This window comes from Petaurus breviceps, unplaced genomic scaffold (assembly GCF_028583685.1).
Source record: "Petaurus breviceps papuanus isolate PSGF00001 unplaced genomic scaffold, PetGlider_PUasm1.0 37, whole genome shotgun sequence".
NCBI classification, from domain to species: domain Eukaryota; kingdom Metazoa; phylum Chordata; class Mammalia; order Diprotodontia; family Petauridae; genus Petaurus; species Petaurus breviceps.
This window is the reverse complement of record NW_027186296.1, coordinates 72209034-72229428: the sequence shown is the minus strand read 5'-3', so window position 1 is coordinate 72229428 and position 20395 is coordinate 72209034. Positions and strand designations below refer to the sequence as shown.

The window sequence follows — 20395 nt, the reverse complement described above, 5'->3', positions numbered from 1 at the left end:
CAGGCATAGGGGAAAAGCCTATTGATACCTTTTGCCTCCTCTTTGAATAATATAACTACTTAGAAGTTATCCAAATTTATAATATTAGTTGTTTAGTCTAGTAATCCACACATCATAATTTACCTTGAGGAGAAGAATAAGTTGTGGTTATCCTTCTGTTTACAAAGTGAGGCTCTCTGCTACCTGCTTTGAAGAGATTTTTGCTTTTAAGCAAAAACAAGCAGAATGCTTGTAAATCAGAGCTCCTCAGGACTAGAAAATACACAAAGTATCATTATTATTCTCTTTATTGGATCTATTTCCTTTTGTGAAAAAATTAACTTTTCCTCGAGAAATTACATGTCAAATGAAATACTACAGCACATCTAAAATTCCACATTTGGAAAACTGTATGTATGTGTGTTTGTAACCAGGAGAAGCCTTGTCTCTGGAGTCCTGCAGAACTCTGAGAAGGATAGGACCTGAACTAATGAGGTATGATGTATCATCACCTTTAATATTAAGAAAAAGAGAAAATATAACACAACTAAAGAGCATCAATGCAATTCAATAAACATGTATTAATTAAATTGAATTAAGCATCTGGGACAAATTTATAATTTGCTGAAGGATACAGAACTGGGCCAGATAGTATCTTTGACACTGGTACTTCAAAAATGAAATTGCTGAATATTAACAGTATTAGATGAGACCCTGACCAATGGACAACCATACCCCAAATCAGTAGGTGTCAGTGTCCATGTCAATTTCCTGGGGGAGGCAGGGGCACTGAGAGAATTGAGATGCCCAAGGCAAAATTTCTCTGCAGAGTTAAGTTTTAATGAAGATTTTGGAGGCTGGGCAAGTCTTAGGCACTCATAATGACCACTTTATTGTCTACCAAGTGTTTCCACATATATTACCTGATTTGATAACATTTATAATGAGGAAAGCAGTTTCAGAAATTGCAGCTTTCTGTCTTTCTGATAATATGGTCCCCTTAATGTCACTCATTGACCCACATCTCTCACTGAGCCTACTGCTCTTCCTTCCTCCTTTGTTTTTCCCCCCTCTCTCCTCGGAGCTCCCCTTCTCTGGCCCCAAGCCATTTCCTCCCGGGTTGCAGTCATACACAATTTCAGTTGCACACTTAACTCTCCTAGTCTCACAAGTGGTATTCTTTTAGGTTTAAATTCTCAACTTTTTATATCTAGGATTCTTCAGGTTTGGCCAGAACTAACATCCTTCATATCTGATTACAGTGGTCTATAAGAAGAGGTTATTCCTACCTTTTCCACCCGCCTTTTAAATCCAGGAGTGAGAAGCTGTGTAAAAGGACTCCTTTACCCTCCCCTATGGAAAGAGTCATAGCCCTCTTTATCTTGAATTTTCATAGAAGACTAGATTTAAAGTTGGAAGCAACCACGAAGGCCTTTTGGTCCAATACCTTCTTTTTACAGGTGAGTAAACTGAGTCCCTGGGAGTTTAAGAGAATTTTATTACCTTTGTGTAACCTAGGTAAAACTTTTTCACCTTGAAGATTAAAAAAGGTGTGTATGAATAAGAAAAAAGTGATCAAATAGGATCCATTCAGGAACCAAGCACTTCCTAACACAATTTGGAATACTATTTGTCCCCAGGAATTAATGCTGCAAACCTTTAAAAAAAATTCAAATTTGAAAAAACTTTTTAAATTTCTCTCTGCCAACACACTTTTTGTCGTCGCTGTTGCATACTGTCTTTTACAGACCAGGAGTAACACTAGTAATGACATTTTTATTCTATCCTGCAAGAACCCTACATTGGGCAGTCAGAACCCATTCATCTCAGCAGGAGCCTAGAGATAACTGCCTTGGCCTCATTCCCTCAAACTGATAATCAGTTTTCTATATTTGGATTCTTTCCTCTAAGGTGGGGCAAAGGGATAAACGTTTCCCTAATAGATTTTTTTGGCTGTGATTTAAAACTGAGGATAGGGTAACGTTTTTCTAAGAGCCCAGGAGCTGCAAGCAGCCCTTCAGAGAAAAACAAACAAACAAAAAGAGCCCATTGAAACAGATGTAAACATCCTGAGGAAATGGCAACAATAAATAATTACCAGTGACTTGTTACACTTAATTCCCTCAGGGGCATTATCAGCACCCTACCCTTTAAATCCGCTCTCAAGTGGACTTCCCTTCGAGATCCTATCTCTACCCGATGTGATGAAAGTGATGAATAGAAATTAAGCACTTTATCCCTCCAGAGTACGGTTAGAGAAAGTAACAGAATTCGCATTCCTATGATTATTATCTCTGCTACTAATACACCTTGCTGCTAGTGGATCCCTTGGTACTTTTCAATGCGCTTACATATTTGCGATCTTAGAGATATGTAAAACCCTTGCCATCACACAGCACTGAAAGATGGATTGTTTCAGAAAGAAAAAGTCTGAACCCTGGAGGCGGTGAGGCAATTGTGAAGCGAGGGATTGACCCCGGTGGGAGGAAAGGAGCCAGGATATTAAACAGCGAAGGACTGAACAAAGGGAAAGAGAAAAGGAGAAAAGCGCGTGTGTGGAAACGGATGTCTGGCTCCCAGGTCAGAAGCCAGGGAGGACGCGAGTGGGGGAGGGAGACGTTCGAGTTCCCGCCCGCGTGAGAGTGACACGAGGCTACTTGAGAGTTCGCGTCCCTCCTCCCTTGCCCTCCCCCAGCCAATGGGTCTGCAAGTCCTCGTCCAACCGCCCAGGAAAGCGGTCCAGACCCTTAAGCGGTCACGCCTTCCTTCCCAGCCTGCCCCAGCCACGGCCCCGCGGAAGGCTTAGAGAGCTGTCAGGGGGCGGGAGGGATGGAAGGACAGACTGAGGGAGAGGCATTGCAAGGGAGGTGGGCATCACTGGACTCCCTGCCTGCCCTCCCTCTCACCCTTACTCCGGTCACGCTCCGTCAGTCGTAGCTTGGAGGCTGGCAGGTTCCGAGTACTGCCGTCCAGCATCTGAACCAGGGATGGGGACAGTTCCCTTGCCTCGAAAGGGTTGGCTCCTTCCTTCTCTTTGCCTTTCCTAACCCCCAGCGAGGACATGCGTCCTCTTTCGTCCCACCCCCCACCTCCCACCGGGGGCCAAGGTCCCCCACTTCCCCGGGGTAGTCTCCAGTGTCTCTTCGAGGGAAGAGGACTGCACACCCCACCAGACCCCAAGTGCATCTACGCGGCGGTCAGCCTGCCCGTCCCATCCTCCTCCCTATCCCCATCCTCAATCCTGCAGATAGCACAAAGACTGAGCACACAAGCTCTGCCCCGGGAGGATGCGGCTTGTAGCTGCGGGCTGGGGGTGGGAGGAGGGCAAAGCAGGCAGGAGGGCGGGCGAGCGCACGCACACCCCAGAGAGCAGAGCTGCTGCTCCCGCCGGGGAGGAGCCTGGGGCGGCTGAGGACGGCTCCCGAGTCCAGCCTTCTTTCCGAGTATGCAGCCCCAGTCTTAAAGTGACAGCCCTCCTCCTTCTACTTAAACCCAGGGGGGCAGCACACCGCGCATGCCTCGCTTGCTCCAGGCGACCCGGCGCGCATGCCCCATTCACCCGAATTGCACTAGGGCAGCTTTGCATTTGTCTGTGCTAGCTGGGCGATGGTCTGTTCCGCGGGAGTCCGGAATGAAACCGATCAGTTTCAGAAACTGATCATTATCCTTCTAGCAGGCAGGTGCTCTTTCTGATCTTAAGTGCACGCCCAGTGTTGTCGAAGCGGAATCAAAATGGGTTGAAATGAAATAATGATCACCGTTTCGGGTTGTGTGTGTGTGTGTGTGTGTGTGTGTATGTATGCGCGTGTTCGTGGGCGCGCGCGAGTTCCGTTGCAAGCTGCTTCTATTGTCATGTGCATTTTTTTTGTGAAGGTAGGCAGCTTTCCAGGCGGCGTTTCCGATTACTCTTTTCCTTTCATCTCTTAACACTTGGCCAGAATAAGTCTGCCCCCACTCAAGTTTTCTTTGTCAAGGCTTCTTGTGAGGAACGTAAAGCCAGGTTGGACAGACAATAGGCCTTCCTCCAAGACGCACCTTTCCGCTTTGAAAGTGATTTACGAGGAGCAGGAAAAAGTAGTTTATGGGAGACGGTCCATTAGACTCGGGCCCTTTTTATACAATTACTTAAAAAAAGTTCAGCACGTTCTCCCCTTTAAAATAAGGAACTGCGAGGGGACATATGGAAACAATGATTTATCCCTGGTTGATAGATACAAACAAGTGTCTCGAGTCTTTATTGTTCTGCATTAGACAACAAAGAGAGGCGTTTGCCGGGGGGGGGGGGGAGGGTGTGGGGGGGGGGGGGGGGGGGGGGAGGGGCGAGGGAGGGGAGGGGCCCCCGACGGGGTGCCCAGCCCGAATTTTCGTGGGGGCGAGGAAGGGAGACTGTTAAGACATCCTCCTCCCGCCCTCTCCGCTTCCCGCCTGTCCAATCGCCTCACACAGCGATAGTGTCAGTAGCATTGTAGTGTCAGCTCCTGCCCGTGACGTTGCGGTTCCCTTATCCCCCTCTAGTGCCGTCTGGCTGCAGTGGCTCAGACTAGAGGAGGGGAGAAGAGGAAAAAACGCTGAGTGAGTGAGTGGAGCCAGGGAGGGGTTCCTTAAAGAAACGCTACCATCGCTTGGCATTGTGGCCAGGCAGGAACTCCGGGGGAAATCTCATCCTCTCCATTATTACCCCCACCCCACCCCTTCAGAAAATTTGGGGTGGGGAACCAGGTGGGGGGATTCTGCAAGCATTTTATAAACCGGATTGCACTGAAAGAATAGATAATAAAGGCAAAAAACGGCAGCTGAGCCATCTCCAAGCAGCCGCCCTCCCTCCTCTCTCCTCCTGGCCATCTGCCTTGGGTTTTTCTTTGTGTCTGATCTTTTACTACTGAGCCGAGTGCAGGAGGAGGAGGAGGAGGAGAAGGAGGGTGCAGCACACACAGGGGAACTATGCCCAGTTCGCTCTTTGCAGACCTGGAGAGGAACGGGAGCGGCGGTGGCGGCGGTGGTGGTGGTGGTGGTGGAGGAGGAGGAGGCGGCGGCGGCGGCGGCGGCGGCGGCGGAGGTGGAGAAACCCTGGATGACCAGAGAGCCTTGCAGATCGCGCTGGATCAGCTCTCGCTCTTGGGGCTGGACAATGACGAGACCGGCTCCCTGTATGACAATGAGCCCCGGAAGAAGAGCGTGAACATGACTGAGTGCGTGCCGGTCCCCAGCTCGGAACATGTCGCGGAGATAGTGGGAAGGCAAGGTGGGTATTTGGAGGAAGTTGGGTGGGTGAAAGAGGCAGAGAGAGTGGAAGGAATTAAAAGGGGGGGGGGGTGCTTTCCATGCTGGGTGAACATGTGTGGTGTGATGTGGTGTGGTGTGTGTATGTGTGTGTGAGATATGCGACACTAAAAGCTGAAGTGAATTGGCGATGCTATTACGGGCAGTCCCCCCAGACAAAGAAAGTGCAGATGTGGGTTTTCCTGGAGCCTTGCTGCACCAATGCCAAGATGCACTTTCACCTACTAAAATCACAGCCCATCTCGCCCACCTTTCCCCTCCTTCGCCCCGGGAAATTTAATTTAATGGGAAATGCATTCAGCGTGAAAATGTGGTCCCTCCTTTTTAAGAGCGTGGGGGGAGGGGGAGAATCTGGGAGAGGAAGAGAAGTCAGGATTTCTAGAAACCGAAATGGAGCATAGAAGAGGAACAATGGGCACGGGAACCAAGACCATCCGCATTGGGAGGGAGTGATCTTGCAGCCACTCTCCTTTCCCCCTCAACTGATTTGCTCTGAAGGAATGTGTTGGGCACTAAGTGTTGATCAGCATTTTTTCCCCCCAGCTGACTTGTATTCGATTTTGCTTTTGAGCCCATGGCAACTGCCGTCTTTTCGGAGGGCTGGGGATCGGATGGAGCTTTTCCTCGAGCTCCAAGCAAACCCGTCCTCCCATCGAGTGCCCCCGCTCCAGAGTGTATGCATGAGGGAGGAAACGCCAAGTCGCCCCCCGTCCCGCCCCGCTTCCCGGGTCTGCAGCCGCTGACCCCCCACCTCCGCGGTTATGCCCGGATAATCGGTGTGTTTCTTTCTCTCTTTCCCTGCATCCCGGCTCCCAGGTTGTAAAATCAAAGCGCTACGGGCAAAGACCAACACTTACATCAAGACCCCGGTTCGCGGGGAGGAGCCTGTCTTTGTTGTGACTGGCAGGAAGGAGGACGTAGCTATGGCCCGGAGGGAGATCATCTCGGCCGCGGAGCATTTCTCGATGATCCGCGCCTCGCGGAATAAAAACACCGCTCTCAATGGCACGGTGCCCGGGCCGCCCAACCTTCCTGGCCAGACTACCATCCAGGTGCGGGTGCCCTACCGCGTGGTGGGGCTGGTGGTGGGACCCAAGGGGGCCACCATCAAGAGGATCCAGCAGCAGACACACACCTACATCGTCACGCCCAGCCGGGACAAGGAACCCGTGTTCGAGGTGACCGGCATGCCCGAGAACGTGGACCGGGCTCGGGAGGAGATCGAGGCTCACATCGCCCTGCGCACAGGGGGCATCATCGAGCTCACAGACGAGAACGACTTCCACGCCAATGGCACCGACGTGGGCTTTGACCTGCACCACGGGGGCGGCGGGCCCGGCCCCGGGAGCCTCTGGAGCAAGCCCACCCCCAGTATCACACCCACCCCGGGTCGCAAGCCCTTCTCCAGCTACCGCAACGACAGTTCCAGCTCCCTGGGCAGCGCCTCCACGGACTCTTACTTTGGTGGGGGGACCGGCGGCAGCACCAGCGCTGCGGCCACTCCACGCCTGACGGACTACAGCCCACCCAGCCCCGCGCTCAGCTTCTCCCACAACGGAAACAATAACAACGGCAATGGCTACGCGTACCCTGGAGGCGAGGCAGCTCCCTCCCCGGACTGCTGCTCGGAGCTGCCAGGCTTCGATCCGGCGCCAGCCCCGCCGCCTGGGGCCCAACTCATCTGGTCCCAGTTCGAGCGGTCCCCCGGCGGGGGCCCAGCGGCTCCGGTGTCCTCCTCCTGCTCCTCTTCCTCCGCGTCCTCGTCTGCCTCGTCCTCCTCCGTGGTCTTCCCTGGGGGTGGCGGGGGCGCTTCCCCCAATGCCAACCTGGGGCTGCTGGTGCACCGCCGGCTGCACCCCGGCGTCAGCTGCCCCCGCCTGTCCCCGCCTCTGCACGGCGTGGGGGGCGAGCACCATCTGGCACGCCGGGTGCGCAGCGACCCCGGCGGCGGGGGCCTGGGGTACCCCGCCTACGCCAACGGCCTGGGTCCTCACCTGCCCGGCCTGCCGCCGTCGGACTCGTCTGCCTCTTCTTCCTCTTCCAGCTCCTCGTCCAGCTCCTCGTCCTCCTCCTCGGGACTGCGGCGCAAGGGCAGCCGCGATTGCTCCATCTGCTTTGAGAGCGAGGTGATCGCGGCTCTGGTGCCCTGCGGGCACAACCTCTTCTGCATGGAGTGTGCCAACCGCATCTGCGAGAAGAGCGAGCCCGAGTGCCCAGTCTGCCACACCGCAGTTACTCAGGCCATTCGTATATTTTCATAAAGGCAAACACACCCACACTCCTTTGCCCCTGCAAACACACCCTCTTTTCTCTCCCAACCTTACACACTCCCGAGATCCAAGATGAGCTTTTAAAGCTGTAGTATCTGCACATTTTTTTTAATTAAAAAAAATTTTTAAGGGACTTGCCAGGATATTTGCATCAAGTGTACTGTAGCCTGGGGAAATCTCTATACCATCTAAAATGCATGCTATAAAAATAATAGGAGCAAGGACATTCTATTAGTAATCTTTTTACACTGTACTTTAAAATAGGAAACCTCCAAAAGAATATCCCCCAAAGTTTTTTTCTTTCTTTAAAGTAGGAAAAATGAATAATAATAATAATGATAATAATGCCTATATCATGTGTGGACTTTTAGTAATTGTGTCCCTCTTGCTGGTGAGTCCCCTAGAAATGCATATTCCAGAAATACAGTGGATACTTTTGGAATGTTCTTGAAAGGCAAGGAATGCCTGTGAAACCATGATACTGCAGCTTTATTAAACTTAAAGAAATTGTAACATATCTCTTATATATATTAAAAAAAACGTTTAAAGGTTTTAAAAGAGAAATTGCATTAATACAGATTGAAGTATTTTATTCTTTTTTGACTTGAAAAATTATATTTCATATTGCAAAGATGTTTACAAGTATTTTAATTTAAGTTCAGTGAACTTTTTTGTAGCTGGGTTAAATCTTTTTATTTTAGTATGGCCTTATGGCAAAGAACACTGTATTATTTTAATATCACACAATTGTGACAGAATTACAAACCATAAAATGTGTAATGCTTTGAACAGTATTCTGTTGGGATGGAGATTTTATAGGTTCAGAAAAATCTTTTAAATCTACTTCACCCAGCATATTTTCTATTCAGTGATATAAGACATATTTTATTCTATATTATTACAAAAAATGGAAATGTTTAAACATGTCAAAAGGAACCGTTGACGCTTTCTAACATTTGTATAAATAGAATTCAGTGGAAGTTACAAAAATTCTGTTGCACCACTAGTTTTAGTATTTCTATTTTAATACATTTGTTTACCACTTGTTTATGTATATGTAGGTGATGTTACTTGAGCTTAAATGTACTTTACTGAGCAAAGTTTAAAAAACAAAGTATATTTTATTTTATGATAAAGGGCCTTTAACCTCATGGTCAAATACTAATATTATATTTGCTGAGACAAGATTTGAAATTGTATCAAGAGTTTTATTTTTCTGACATTTAAAGTTCTACATAATAAAGGTAAAACTTAAGTAATGGTGCTACTTCATTTTTTAAGTATTTCTATATAAATAAAGTAAAATATTACAGAATATCAGTCTCTTGTGGTGATTTGACTTTTTTTTTTTTTTTAAGAACCAGGGAGTGTAATATTCTATAGGGAATTGTCTCTCTCCTACTTTTTAAGTGTTTGATGTAGGCTAAACAGCAGGTAAGTTAAAAATACATCTACTTTCATTGTACATTGTATAATTTATGCACTTTATTAGAAGTAATGAACTTGAGAGATGAGTTATATTTGGCTCAGTGTAGCTCTGCCTTTAGGTAAAGGTGTTTTCTCTAAAGCATGCAAAGCAGCTGGTCTTATGTTAAGAGTGGTTTCTTTGTGCTAAGTAGAGATGATCAGTTCTATTGCCTTAATACAGACAGGGAGGGGCTCTCTCATTTAATCTTGATAAATTATGAAGCTTGTTTCCTGATAGGTGTCTGGTTGAGGGGCAGGCTAATTGGCTTTGACAAGCCTGGGGTGTTAACTGTTTGTTGTTTCAGGGAGTTTTTGTTTGCTTTTTGGCTGTGTACACCTGCAGGCTGGGCTGGATGGCTTTGGGTTTGGAGCTGAGTGTTTCTATACTTGACATCAACAATGCCTCGAGAATCGTGTCGTTCTTAAGATTCCCTACATTGTTCAAATGCTCTTTGAGCTCACTTACTTTGAGCTGCTACCCTGGAGAAACGGAAACCCAAACACAGACTTTTCTCCTAATGAAGGGTGGATAAAATCAGTATCTCCACAGGGAATCCAAAAATAGAATATATTCTACCTGTTTCTCCTTCCCACTTTATTGGGGTCCCTGAAGCCAGGAATGGCCAGTTCAAATCTCTGCAGTAACTGTCTTTGTGTGGCTGTCGCCATTGTTTGGCTTGTCTGCTTTTTATAACACTGTGATGGATAAGGCTCTTGTAGATACTAGTCAATAAGGGCGAGAAAATAATGTTAAAAAGAATAACCCGGCCCCTATTGGCAAGTTTTAGCTTTTTGCTTAAATACAGAAAGCTTTCTGACATTACCTAACATGTCCTTTTAACTTAAGGTACCTTTTAACGTAACATGTACTTCCGCTTGTGGTTCATGGTGTTCCAAGAATAAGTTTTTGCCCCTTGTTTAGCTGTTTTTAATTGCTTTGGCCAAGACCAAAATCCCTTTTTGGATAATCAGCTTTCCCTACTGGTGTACTTTTAATTGTTTAAGAAAAGGGCTCTGAATAACAAACAAACAACCAAACAAAAATTCACAAGTCCTGATTGAATTTCTGTAGGCTTTTCTTAGGAGTTTTGTGGTAGGTGATCATAGCTCATAGGCTATTTTAGAGGTTGAGAAAAAGGGTTGATTTGGAGACATCTGTCAGACTGTCCAGTGAGTCATATTTCTTGAGAATGAGGGCCCTCTCTTTACTTACTCGGAGTGTTGAGATGGATGATCCTCATTTGGTAGAAGGCATCTAGAGGATGGCTTTTGTCCCATCTCCCAAGGGTGTGCACTAGCTGGTAGCAGGGGGCTGTGGAAGGAAGGAAGCAGCTTCTCAGTATCAGGCTTTGGCAGTAACAAGAGATTGTGTCTGCAGCAATTCCCCAACCCATTTCCCACTGCTGGAGGCTGTCTCTGCAGCAAAATACCTTGAAAACAGTCCTTCCTTCATCGTGTGTGTATTTAAGTAAACAAAGAAAAGAGGTTTTCACAGCTGGTGGGGGTAGGGGAAGGAGGATTTGAATGAAACCCCTCCTCTCTGACTTGCAGGATGTCTCACTTAAATACTTAGGTATCTACTGTATGCTAACTGTATCTGCCTTACTGCATTCTTCTACCCTTGGAACATCTCTGGGACCTTCTAACTTTTGTGGTCAGGGATGTTGGGGAAGGAACCAAGAAGTAATGTCCTAAATGTAGAAGAGAACAGATCTACAAAGGAAACATTTTCTTTCTAACTAAACAATTATAAGTAGATAATATAGACTTACTATACAGTCAATTTGTGTAGTGCCAGAGTAATTTCTGCTTCAGCATTGAAAAGTAGGTCAGTGCCCCTTACCCCTCTTCCCCTCCTCACCCTCTCTCATTTCTGTTCCTTTTTCCCTTTTACCCCTTAAGAGACAACTAACTGGGTTATACTGTGGGTAAGAGTGCCGGACATAGGACTGTGGAATCTTTCTTTGGGACACTTATTTGTCCTGTGACAAGTCACTTAACTACTTCACTTCCTTCATCTGTAAAATGGAGGGGGGGCAGAGAGAATTACAAGCCTGTACCTCCCAAAGATGATGTGAGGATCAAATGAGTTATGTACAATGCTTTGCAAACCTTAAAGGGCCATAAAAAGACTAACTGTTATTATTAGTGGTCTCTCTATGATTCTTCCCTCCACCTTACCTGAACTGACAATTGTAGATCTAGAGCCTTGTAGTCTAATCTCCTTATTTTACAGATGAAGAAACTGAGGCCCCAGGGAAGGAAAATAGACTTGAGCTAGGTTACAGGTAATGACATAGGTGAGATTTGAATTCCAAAGGCAACTCTTTCCATTGTTTGTCACCTTTGGCTTTGAATCCTGCACTCTTTCTAGAATGCCCCTTCTGTATTTATACTCCACTTACCAGTCCCTTTCCTCTAATCAATTTAAATCAATCAATACTAGTAGTAGCTACTGCATACAGAACCTTGTGTGGGGTGCTATGTGTTGAAGAAGATGAAAAATTGTCCAGCCCTGATGGAAAGGAGCCCCAAGAAAAGTGAATTCTAGCAAGGTTGTGGATGAACTGCCAGAAATTCGTTTAGCAAGCCCTTAGAAGGAGCCTACCTACTTATAGGGAACAAAAATTCTTAGGTGTAGAATACAAATGCTTAGAAGAGGAGCACAAATAATTCTAAAACAAGGTAGCATGTGATGGGCAAAGGAAAGGTGATGACAAACTGTTCGAGGAAAACTTGAGAGATCCCTTTCATTTGTGGGGCAGAGGATCTCGAAGACCTCATAGAGAAGGTGTCACCTGAGCTGAGCTTTGAAGGAAGAGAATTTCAATGTACTGCAGGTATATTGGAGTGCTAGGAAGCAGACATCTAGGAATTCACTTTGGCTGGAATATAGTGTGTGAGGAGCATCAGGGGGTGCTCCTGGGGAATCTAATATCATAGGAGCATTGCATAGGGATCTAGACCTTAGTGATAATCTTGGACTAGACCCATCGGTGTCCAAAGAAATGAAGTCAATGGCCAAGGGTTGACATCTATGAGTTAGTAACAGGTTTGGGATTTGACCCACACCCTATCAGTCCCGGGCGAAGTGATGGGAATGTCAGTCCTTTTGTTCCTTCCTTCAGGGATATTTGCATTCTAAATCTCTACTTGTGGATTAAAAAGCTAGTTATCTCCTGCTAAAGAACTTCTGGCATTTTATTCATGTAGTGGCCAGAATTTATTTTCTTTTGTGCTCCTTTCAGGCTGGCTGGCCAATTATCTTTGGTACCTCTAGCCTTCCTCTTTGGTTGTTCTTATTTCCCACTAGGTGGCTTCCCCAATCCCACCTGCCCTTCTTGCCCAGTCCCTGCATCCCCCTTCCTAATGAAAAACTGCTCTCAAGACAATATTTAAATTCTGTCCTCATCACATTTTAATAGGAATTAAAGCCTAAAGCAAAAAGGAGTGTCACTGGAATTTGAATCTTCAACCAGTGGGTGGGGGTGGGGACAGGAAGAAGTCGTTTTGAAAGAAATAGTTCTTCCCTGTACCCCTGAAATATTACCCCTTTTTAGGCCATTGTCTGCCCACTAGGCTTGTGTTGCTTTCTATTAAACGTGGAAAAAGAGGTGTTAACGGATTTTTCCTTAAAGGAAGCAGTAAGAGAATCCTGAAACATTCAAATGTTTACTTCAGACAAAATTCACAAGAGGGAATAAAAGAAAAATTGAAGACTTTATTCCTATTTCTCTAAACCCAACTAGATTTCATATAAAAGTTAGTTATGGGTAATATGCTAATTTTTCTCCTATCAAGGGTAATTAGTCTGAAAAACTGAGTTTACAACTGCTAGTGAAACTTGTTTGTACCAATGCTATCAAAGAAAAACTCAATGGAGAAAGTTACTTTTCAGTTCACACTCAAAGTTGGATCTAATGACACATTTTTTAGTGTCTCTTCCTCATTTCTCTATTGGTGATGATGAAGTGACGTTTAGTGGCATTTTTGGTCCCCGTTTTATAGTAAATTCTGGACTGATTTAGGTTGGGTCTAGAAGATAACAAAATTATTTGGCATATGAATTGTCAATTATCTGACCTACACACTATCAAAGGGCAAACAGAATTGAGCAATCAATGTGGTTTGGTTGAAGACTTCCTTTTCTCCTGATTGATTTTTGATGGGACAACTAGAAAAGAATGATCAGTTCAGTTTAACTCAGTATTTATTAAGGACCTGCTATGTGCTATGTATTGGTCTAGACAAATACATATAAAAATTAAAATCCATTTCTGCCCTCAAGGAACTTAAATTCTACCATGGGAAGGAGGAGTGGGAAATTTAGCACAAATTCAGGTAAGTACAGGAAGGATAATTTGAGAAGGGAGTGAGCACTAATAACCAGGCAGGTGAGACAAGGTTTCTTTTAGGAATGTGGTATATAAATTGAACCTTCAAGAGAATAGAAGTTTCAAAAGGTAGAGATGAGGAGGAAGAACATTCTGGGCCTAAAAGACAGTCTACAAAAAATAATGGCAGCAGGAAAATAGAATGCTACTTACAGGGAAGAACAAGTAGGGCAATTTGACTGGGTCTCATATCTGAGAGAGAGTCAAAAGAAATCAATCAGGAAGGATGAATTGGAGTCAGGTGTCAAAATGCTTCAGGGGTTACAGACAGGAGCTTGTATTTAATCCTAGAAGAAATTAGGAGTCACTGGAGCTTTTTTGACAGGGAGATGATATGGTCAGACTTGTGCTTTAGGAATATCACTTGGCAATTGTGTGGAGGATAGACTGAAGAGGAGAGAAACTTGGGATACTCTACTCAGGAGGCTATTTTGATAGTCTCCGTGAAAAGTAATGAAGGTCTGATCTAGGATGGTGACCATATGAGAGAGGGGTATGAGTGACAAAGATGTGCGTGTGTATGTGTGTGTGTGTGTACATATGCCCATGCCTTTGTAATCTCTGAGATTTAGCAAGGAATTGAATATAGGAAGAGTCAATTGTGACTCCAGTGTTCTGAACCTGGGTGTCTGGAAGGATCCTAAGACCACAGGTTCATAGATTTAAGAAAAAAAAAAGGAGCTTAGAGGCCATCTACTTCAAGCCACTCATTTTATAACTGAGGTCCATAGGCAGTCTTGCTCAAGGTCACACCTTTAATGACAGAGGGAAGATTCAAACTCAGGTCTTTAGATGGTGCTGTAAGGAGTTTTGGAGGAAGGGCAGGTTTAAGAAGAACAATAATGAGTTTTGTTTTGGATATGTTGAATTTAATCTGCCTATATGAATTTAATCTGCCTAGACCAGGAGATGTCTAATAGTCTGATGGTAATTTGAGGCAAGAGTCTGAGAGAAAGATGAGGGCTAGATATAGAGTTTTGGTTGTCATTTGTATGAAGGTATAATTGAACCCATAAGAGCTAATGAGATGATTGAGAGAGATGGTGTAGAGAAAGAAAAGAGGGTCCAGGATAGAGCCTTGGAGACATTCATGGTTACCTGAAGGGACAGGGATGATGATCCAGCAAAGGCGACTAAGAAATAGGAAGATAGGAGAGCAATGTTATCACATTTTATGGAGGAAGAAGGGAGAGGTCATCAGTATCAAAAGCTGTAGAGCTTTCAACAATGGTGAAGACTGAGGAGAAAACATCAAATTTAGCAATTAGAAGAATGATGATAGACTTAGAGTAATTTTGTGTAAAAAGATGCTAGAATTTCAGAATTCTGGGGCCAATGCCAGATTTCAAGGGGTCAGGAAATGAATTGCTCATTAGGAAATGGAGGTAATGAGTGTAGATCAGTGGAGTCAAATTCAAATAGAAACAGGGACCACAAAACAAATTGTAGAAGCAGCTAGGTGGCTCAGTGGATAGCACACTGGGCTTGGAGTCAGGGAGAACTGAGTTCAAATCTGGCCTCAGAAGGTTACTAACAGTGTGACCCTGGGCAAGTTATTTAACCTCTATTTGCCTTAATCCACTGGAGAAGGAAATGACAAGTCACTCTAGGATCTTTGCCAAGAAAATGCCATGGATAGTATGATCCACAAGCTCATGAAGAGAACAATAAGACAAATCATAGGTAAGGATCCTTGCATGCTACATGTTAACTTGGAAAGTCACATATTAACATTATCTATGTTCTGTTGTATTATTATTTATTTTGTTAAATATTTCCCAATTATATTTTAATATGTTTGGAATACTAGGGAGTACAGTGAGTGTTTGATACTTTTAGTGTAGACCAATAGGTGACTTTCCAGGAGTTTTGACTGTAAAATTCTGATTCTGACTTGGGAGCAAATATTCACTATAGCTGTGATTGAAACTATAAGGGTAATGATGAAATACTATGCATGGTAGTCTCACTGAAAGTTCCATTAATTCTGATAAGTAAAACATCTCAACTTTAGTTTGTATGGGAGGGGTATTAAAAATCAGAACTCTAGAGCAGGGTTTCTTAAACTTTTTCCACTCAAGACCCCTTTTCTCTCTCTCTCTTTTTTTGCAGCCTTCATTAGCATTGCATGGCCTGAGGGCTTGCAAAGTGCACATGCTTTGTGTTCAGAACCTAGGTTGCAGTTAAGTTGTGTGATACAACACAGGCAAGGGCTGTGAGAAATAGCTCGGATTCATTACTCATTTGATTTTGAATTAATTTTTGGTCATTGAGCATTCAGGGGTCCTGACCCACAGTTTAAGAGGTACTGCTCTAGAGGAAGGTCGGTACTAGAACAAAGCCCTCTAATCAATCAGTCAGCAAGCATTTATTAAGCTCTTGCTATAACAGGTCATGTGCTTAGCACTGGGGATACAAAGAAAGGTCAAAACATGATCCCTGACCACATTAGAATGAGGAAGGCAAACATGGAAATAACTATTTACATACAAAATATGTACAGTCCAAGTAGAAAGTAATCTGAGAGAGGAGGTGGCAGCATTAAGGGAAGACTGAGAAAGGCTTCCTGCAGAAGGTAGGATTTGAGCTGAGTCTCCAAGGAAGCCAGGAAGTGGAGGTGAGCATTCCAGGCCTGGAGGGACAACCAGTGCAAAAGTTGGAAGATGAAGAATCCTGGGTGAGGAAAAGCAAAAAGATTGGTATAGCTGAATCATAGGGAAAGTGGAAAAAGACTGGAAATAAAAAAGTCCAGGTTTCATATAGCTTTAAATGCCTAGCAGGAGACTGGATATTTTATTCTGGAAGGAATAGACAGTCACCAGAATTTACTGAGTTGGAGAGTGACAGTTAGACATGTTTTAGGAAAATCACTTCCACTACTGAGTGGAGGTTGGATGGGTATGGAAAATTATGATGCAAAGACCAGTTAGGACAAGAAAGGAGGAATGAGGGATTGTTTAACTTTCTCATAGCCTACAGGAGTACTGCATAGATTATTGGGTAGGTATTTGTTGTCCCTTGTCCTTCATTCTTGATGAGGACCATGACATCAGGAAGGTGATGCCATGACTTGCAAGTGAATTGGATTTAAGTGAGGGAAGGCTGCACAAAGTCACCAGCCTCACTCTCTCCTCTGGAGCCATCCCACTCCAGCAGCCAGATATAGATCAGGATGATTGGAGATAGTCCCAGATGCAGGGGGAGGCCTTGGCCTTTTTGAGCTAAGGTCTTGCCCATGTCTCAGTTTGCTTGAAGCAAATACTCATTCAGTGGTTTGTTAGGTAAAAATGAGACAAAGAATGGCCTCTTCTACCTAGTAAAAAAAAATCAGCCTAGGAGAGAAAGACTCTCAGGATTTCTGGTCAAAACAGAAACAATTGCTATACTCTGAGCCATCAGGACCCAAACAGTGACTACTAAGTGGGGCTTGGCCTGGGACCTATTGTTGGCCAATCAATGAGAGCCAGAATGATTTGGATTTAAGGCATGGTCCATAAAAAAGAAATCCAGCCTGTGAACCCCAAGATATCTTGCTAGGTTTCAACAATGAAAATGTATATTCCTTTGGGCAGAGCACCCACAGGTAAGGATATGATTCCTGACATGGATAGAGGGAGAGAGGGAGAGGAGAGAGGGAAGGAAGGATGGATGGAAGGAAGGAAGGAAGGAAAGAAGGAAGGAAGGAAGGAAGGAAGGAAGGAAGGAAGGAAGGAAGGAAGGAAGGAAGGAAGGGAGGAAGGAAGGGAGGAAGGAAGGAAGGAGGGGAGGAAGGAAGGAAGGGAGGAAGGAAGGAAGGAAGGAAGGAAGGAGGGAAGGAAGGAAGGGAGGAAGGAAGGAAGGAGGGGAGAAAGGGAGGAAAGAAGGAAGGAAGGAAGGACGGAAGGAAGGAAGGAAGTGCATTGACCAACTGGAACTGGCCAATTGAGTCCTCAGTGGGGCAGTTACTACTACTCAAAGGTTGTTTGTCCTTTGTTCTAGAAGAGGACTGTGACATGAGGAAGGTGATATCATTACTTGCAAGTGAATTGAATTTAAGTGAGGGAGGGCTGTGCAAAGTCACCAGCCTCACTCTCTCCTCTGGAGCCATCTCAGGTAGGTAGAGGACCTACCTAAAAGGAAGAGAGTTAGGTTCATAATCTAGAGGGTTGAGCATGAGTCCTTTGCCTATTTTTTCAGTCTAAATAAAAGCTGACCTATATCAGTATTTTGTTAACTAAAGTAGTATTTGCATGGGAATTTAGGGCTTTTTTTTTTTTTGGTTGAAGTTTAGACATGAGCCAAATTCTGAAGTTCCCAGGGAAAAGCCTTGGTGGGGCAAAATGAGTCATTGAAAAGATTTGTCAGAGGTCCTCGAAATGAACATGGTGTCGGTGATCCAGAACTGCTTTTCCATTGTCCTACAGAATATGGTTTGGGAGAAACTGAGTATATTTGCCTTATAAAGAAATTCACTTTTTAAGTTTAGTGGCAGAAACAGTGAAGAGGTCATTTAAAAGGAGGGAGATGCATATAGGTGGCACTGATAAGTTAAAACTGCACCAAGACAAACCTTCCAGACTAGATAAAAAAAATTTTTTTTTCTAGGCCAAGTAGTGACTGCCATAGTCCTTTGCATGTGATAAACACTCAATAAATATTTGTCAAATGAATAAATGAACTTTCAACAGTTTATGACTGTATTACGTAAACAAACTATAATAATGCTAATTAAAATAGTATCTGCTTACATTTATATTTTCCAAAGCCTTTCCTTTTGACATAGTTTCTTGTTTGGTTCCTGCAATAATTCTAGGAGATGGGCAAGTCAATTTTGGTAAGATAGGAATAACAAAACTTATCCAACTTTAAATGGGCATGGAAAGTCAATGGATGAAGTTGAGACTAGAACCTAGGTTTCCTAATTTGTCCCTTTTCCCACTAGATCACATTGTGTGCAGATGATAAACTATGCATTGATTTCTACTTGCCTATTAGCTTATTAATTGAGTTTACTCAATATCTGATTAGCTTGACATTATTGTAAACAAATTAATTTTCATATTTTCTAATAATTAAAGTATGAAAAGTATACTTTCTGTTAAAATTACATTGCATATCATTTAAGCTTCCTTTTGGTGATTTAGAAAGCACTTATGGGTCATCATGATGCTATTATGAACTATTAAAGCTTAGAACAGCCATTTTGGAATGCCCTGTATGTGTTGCCTGTGACCCAGAGCTATTGCTTTGAACTTACACAGTCATGTTCATTCTGGGAGCTTTCCAGTTGTCATCTATCATTGGCTGATGCCTTGACCTTCCTAGGTATACACACATAATACCACATATATACATGCATCAACACATATGCACAATGTATATCTTAACATAAAATAATTAATATTTATATTAATAAATACATGCTATTTGATAAAATTAGTATTATCAGATATTCAGAACATCAATTATCATCCTTCATAATTGAAAAAAATCAACTTTCTAGTTCTTTTCTAGACTCTGTATAAAAGGGAAATGTAGCTGTGTTTGATCCTTTCAGTGTGGAAAAACACTTAGTGTTGCTAGAACATCAAGTGACCTTTCCTTTGAGTGAGCCCTATGTTCCAGGGATTTATATAATCACCTTCAGATTTAAAATACTACTCTATTTGAGGCTTTCCTATTTGGGGAAAGCACCCAGGGCAACTTTTCCTGAAGCTGAGTTCCTTCTTCTTAAAGACATACAGTTCTCCAGATTTATGGACCCTGGTTAAGGGAAAAAAACTTATATCTGATAGAGAATTGACCCTCCCCTCCTTGACTGCCATTACTCACATAATTCCCAGTACTATATTGCTCTAACATGGCTCCTCTCTGTTCCTTGGCTCCAAAGACCATTTTGCTAATCTTCCATGTGTACTCCTTTGATGGAACAGTGATCTTTTCCCTCCTTTGGGGACTAGTTCTATTCTGCGTGAAGTCCACATTTCAGCTCTCCTTTTAAAGGTTAAGTCCAAGGACTAGAGTCTAGCATGAATTTCTTTTTTTTTTGCAAGGCAGTTGGGGTTAAGTGACTTGCCCAAGGTCACACAGCTAATAAGAGTCAACTGTCTGAGGCCCAATTTGAACTCAGGTTCTCCTGACTCCATGGCCAGTGCTCTATCCACTTTGCTGCCTAGCTGCCTCTTCTAATGTGAATTTCATCAGCAATTGTATGTCAATAGGGCAGCAAGCAATTTTGAACTTGGTGTTAATTCATAATACTCATACAAATAACCTTATCAAGGGAGACACCTTTAATGTTAGAGAAAAGGTAACATTATTTAACTTTGTTAACCTTGCTAATAGTTAGGCACAATTAAAAACTTATCTTGGGAACCTCTATAGCCTGGAACATTAATTATCATTGTTCAGAACTTTCTTAAAAATCAACTTTTAGTTTTTGTTTTTTAGAAGGGATATGACTTTTTGACACTAGATTGGGTTGAATTTTCAAAGTATGATCTCTAGAGCCACCTCTTAGGAATTCTTGATTACAATTTGGATAGCTGGATAGGTTAGGGAGAGGTACCTATCTAGAGTATGTTTTGGTACATTAATAGTGTGAATAAACGAGACAGACAGACACAACACATTAACTGAGCATTAAAAAAAAATCGAAAGTTAACCCACAGTAGTTTGAAAGTATAAATACTGGTTAAACTATAAAAGAAAAGTACAAGATATGAGATATAAAATATGGAGTAAGACCTAAAGAAATGCAACCAGATAAACACAAATTAGTACCTTCTCCTTATTCTCAATTATTACAAATCATTGCTTATCCAAACCTCTAGTATTTTTCAGATCTAAGTTTCCAACTTACTTTGACTTTTTCTTAGGGTCAAGAAAAGCCTCTAGTCTTTGCTCATTTTGCATACTGCCAAGCTTGGCAAGACTGGTTAAAAAGCCTCTCTAGCTATGTTTTCCTGCAGCTAAGGTATTTAGTATTTTATAGATTTGAGATTTTGTGACATGACTACTGTTTCT

General features: G+C 43.7%; 1 protein-coding gene across 1 annotated transcript; it reads left to right on the top strand.

Moving 5' to 3' along the window:
• The first annotated feature begins 4380 nt into the window (after positions 1-4380).
• MEX3B (mex-3 RNA binding family member B) lies at positions 4381-8844 on the top strand. The gene is made up of 2 exons (XM_069098693.1): positions 4381-5221; positions 6076-8844. The coding sequence occupies exons 1-2, from the start codon at positions 4921-4923 to the stop codon at positions 7518-7520; spliced, it is 1746 nt and encodes a 581-aa protein (XP_068954794.1). The 5' UTR covers positions 4381-4920; the 3' UTR covers positions 7521-8844.
• The last annotated feature ends 11551 nt before the right edge of the window (positions 8845-20395 follow it).

Bases quoted from the DNA above. Each gene is read 5' to 3' on its own strand.
- MEX3B (XM_069098693.1), top strand. From the start codon at position 4,921: ATGCCCAGTTCGCTCTTTGCAGACCTGGAGAGGAACGGGAGCGGCGGT. The intron at 5,222-6,075 runs GTGGGTATTTGG...CCCGGCTCCCAG, and splicing joins GGAGATAGTGGGAAGGCAAG to GTTGTAAAATCAAAGCGCTA.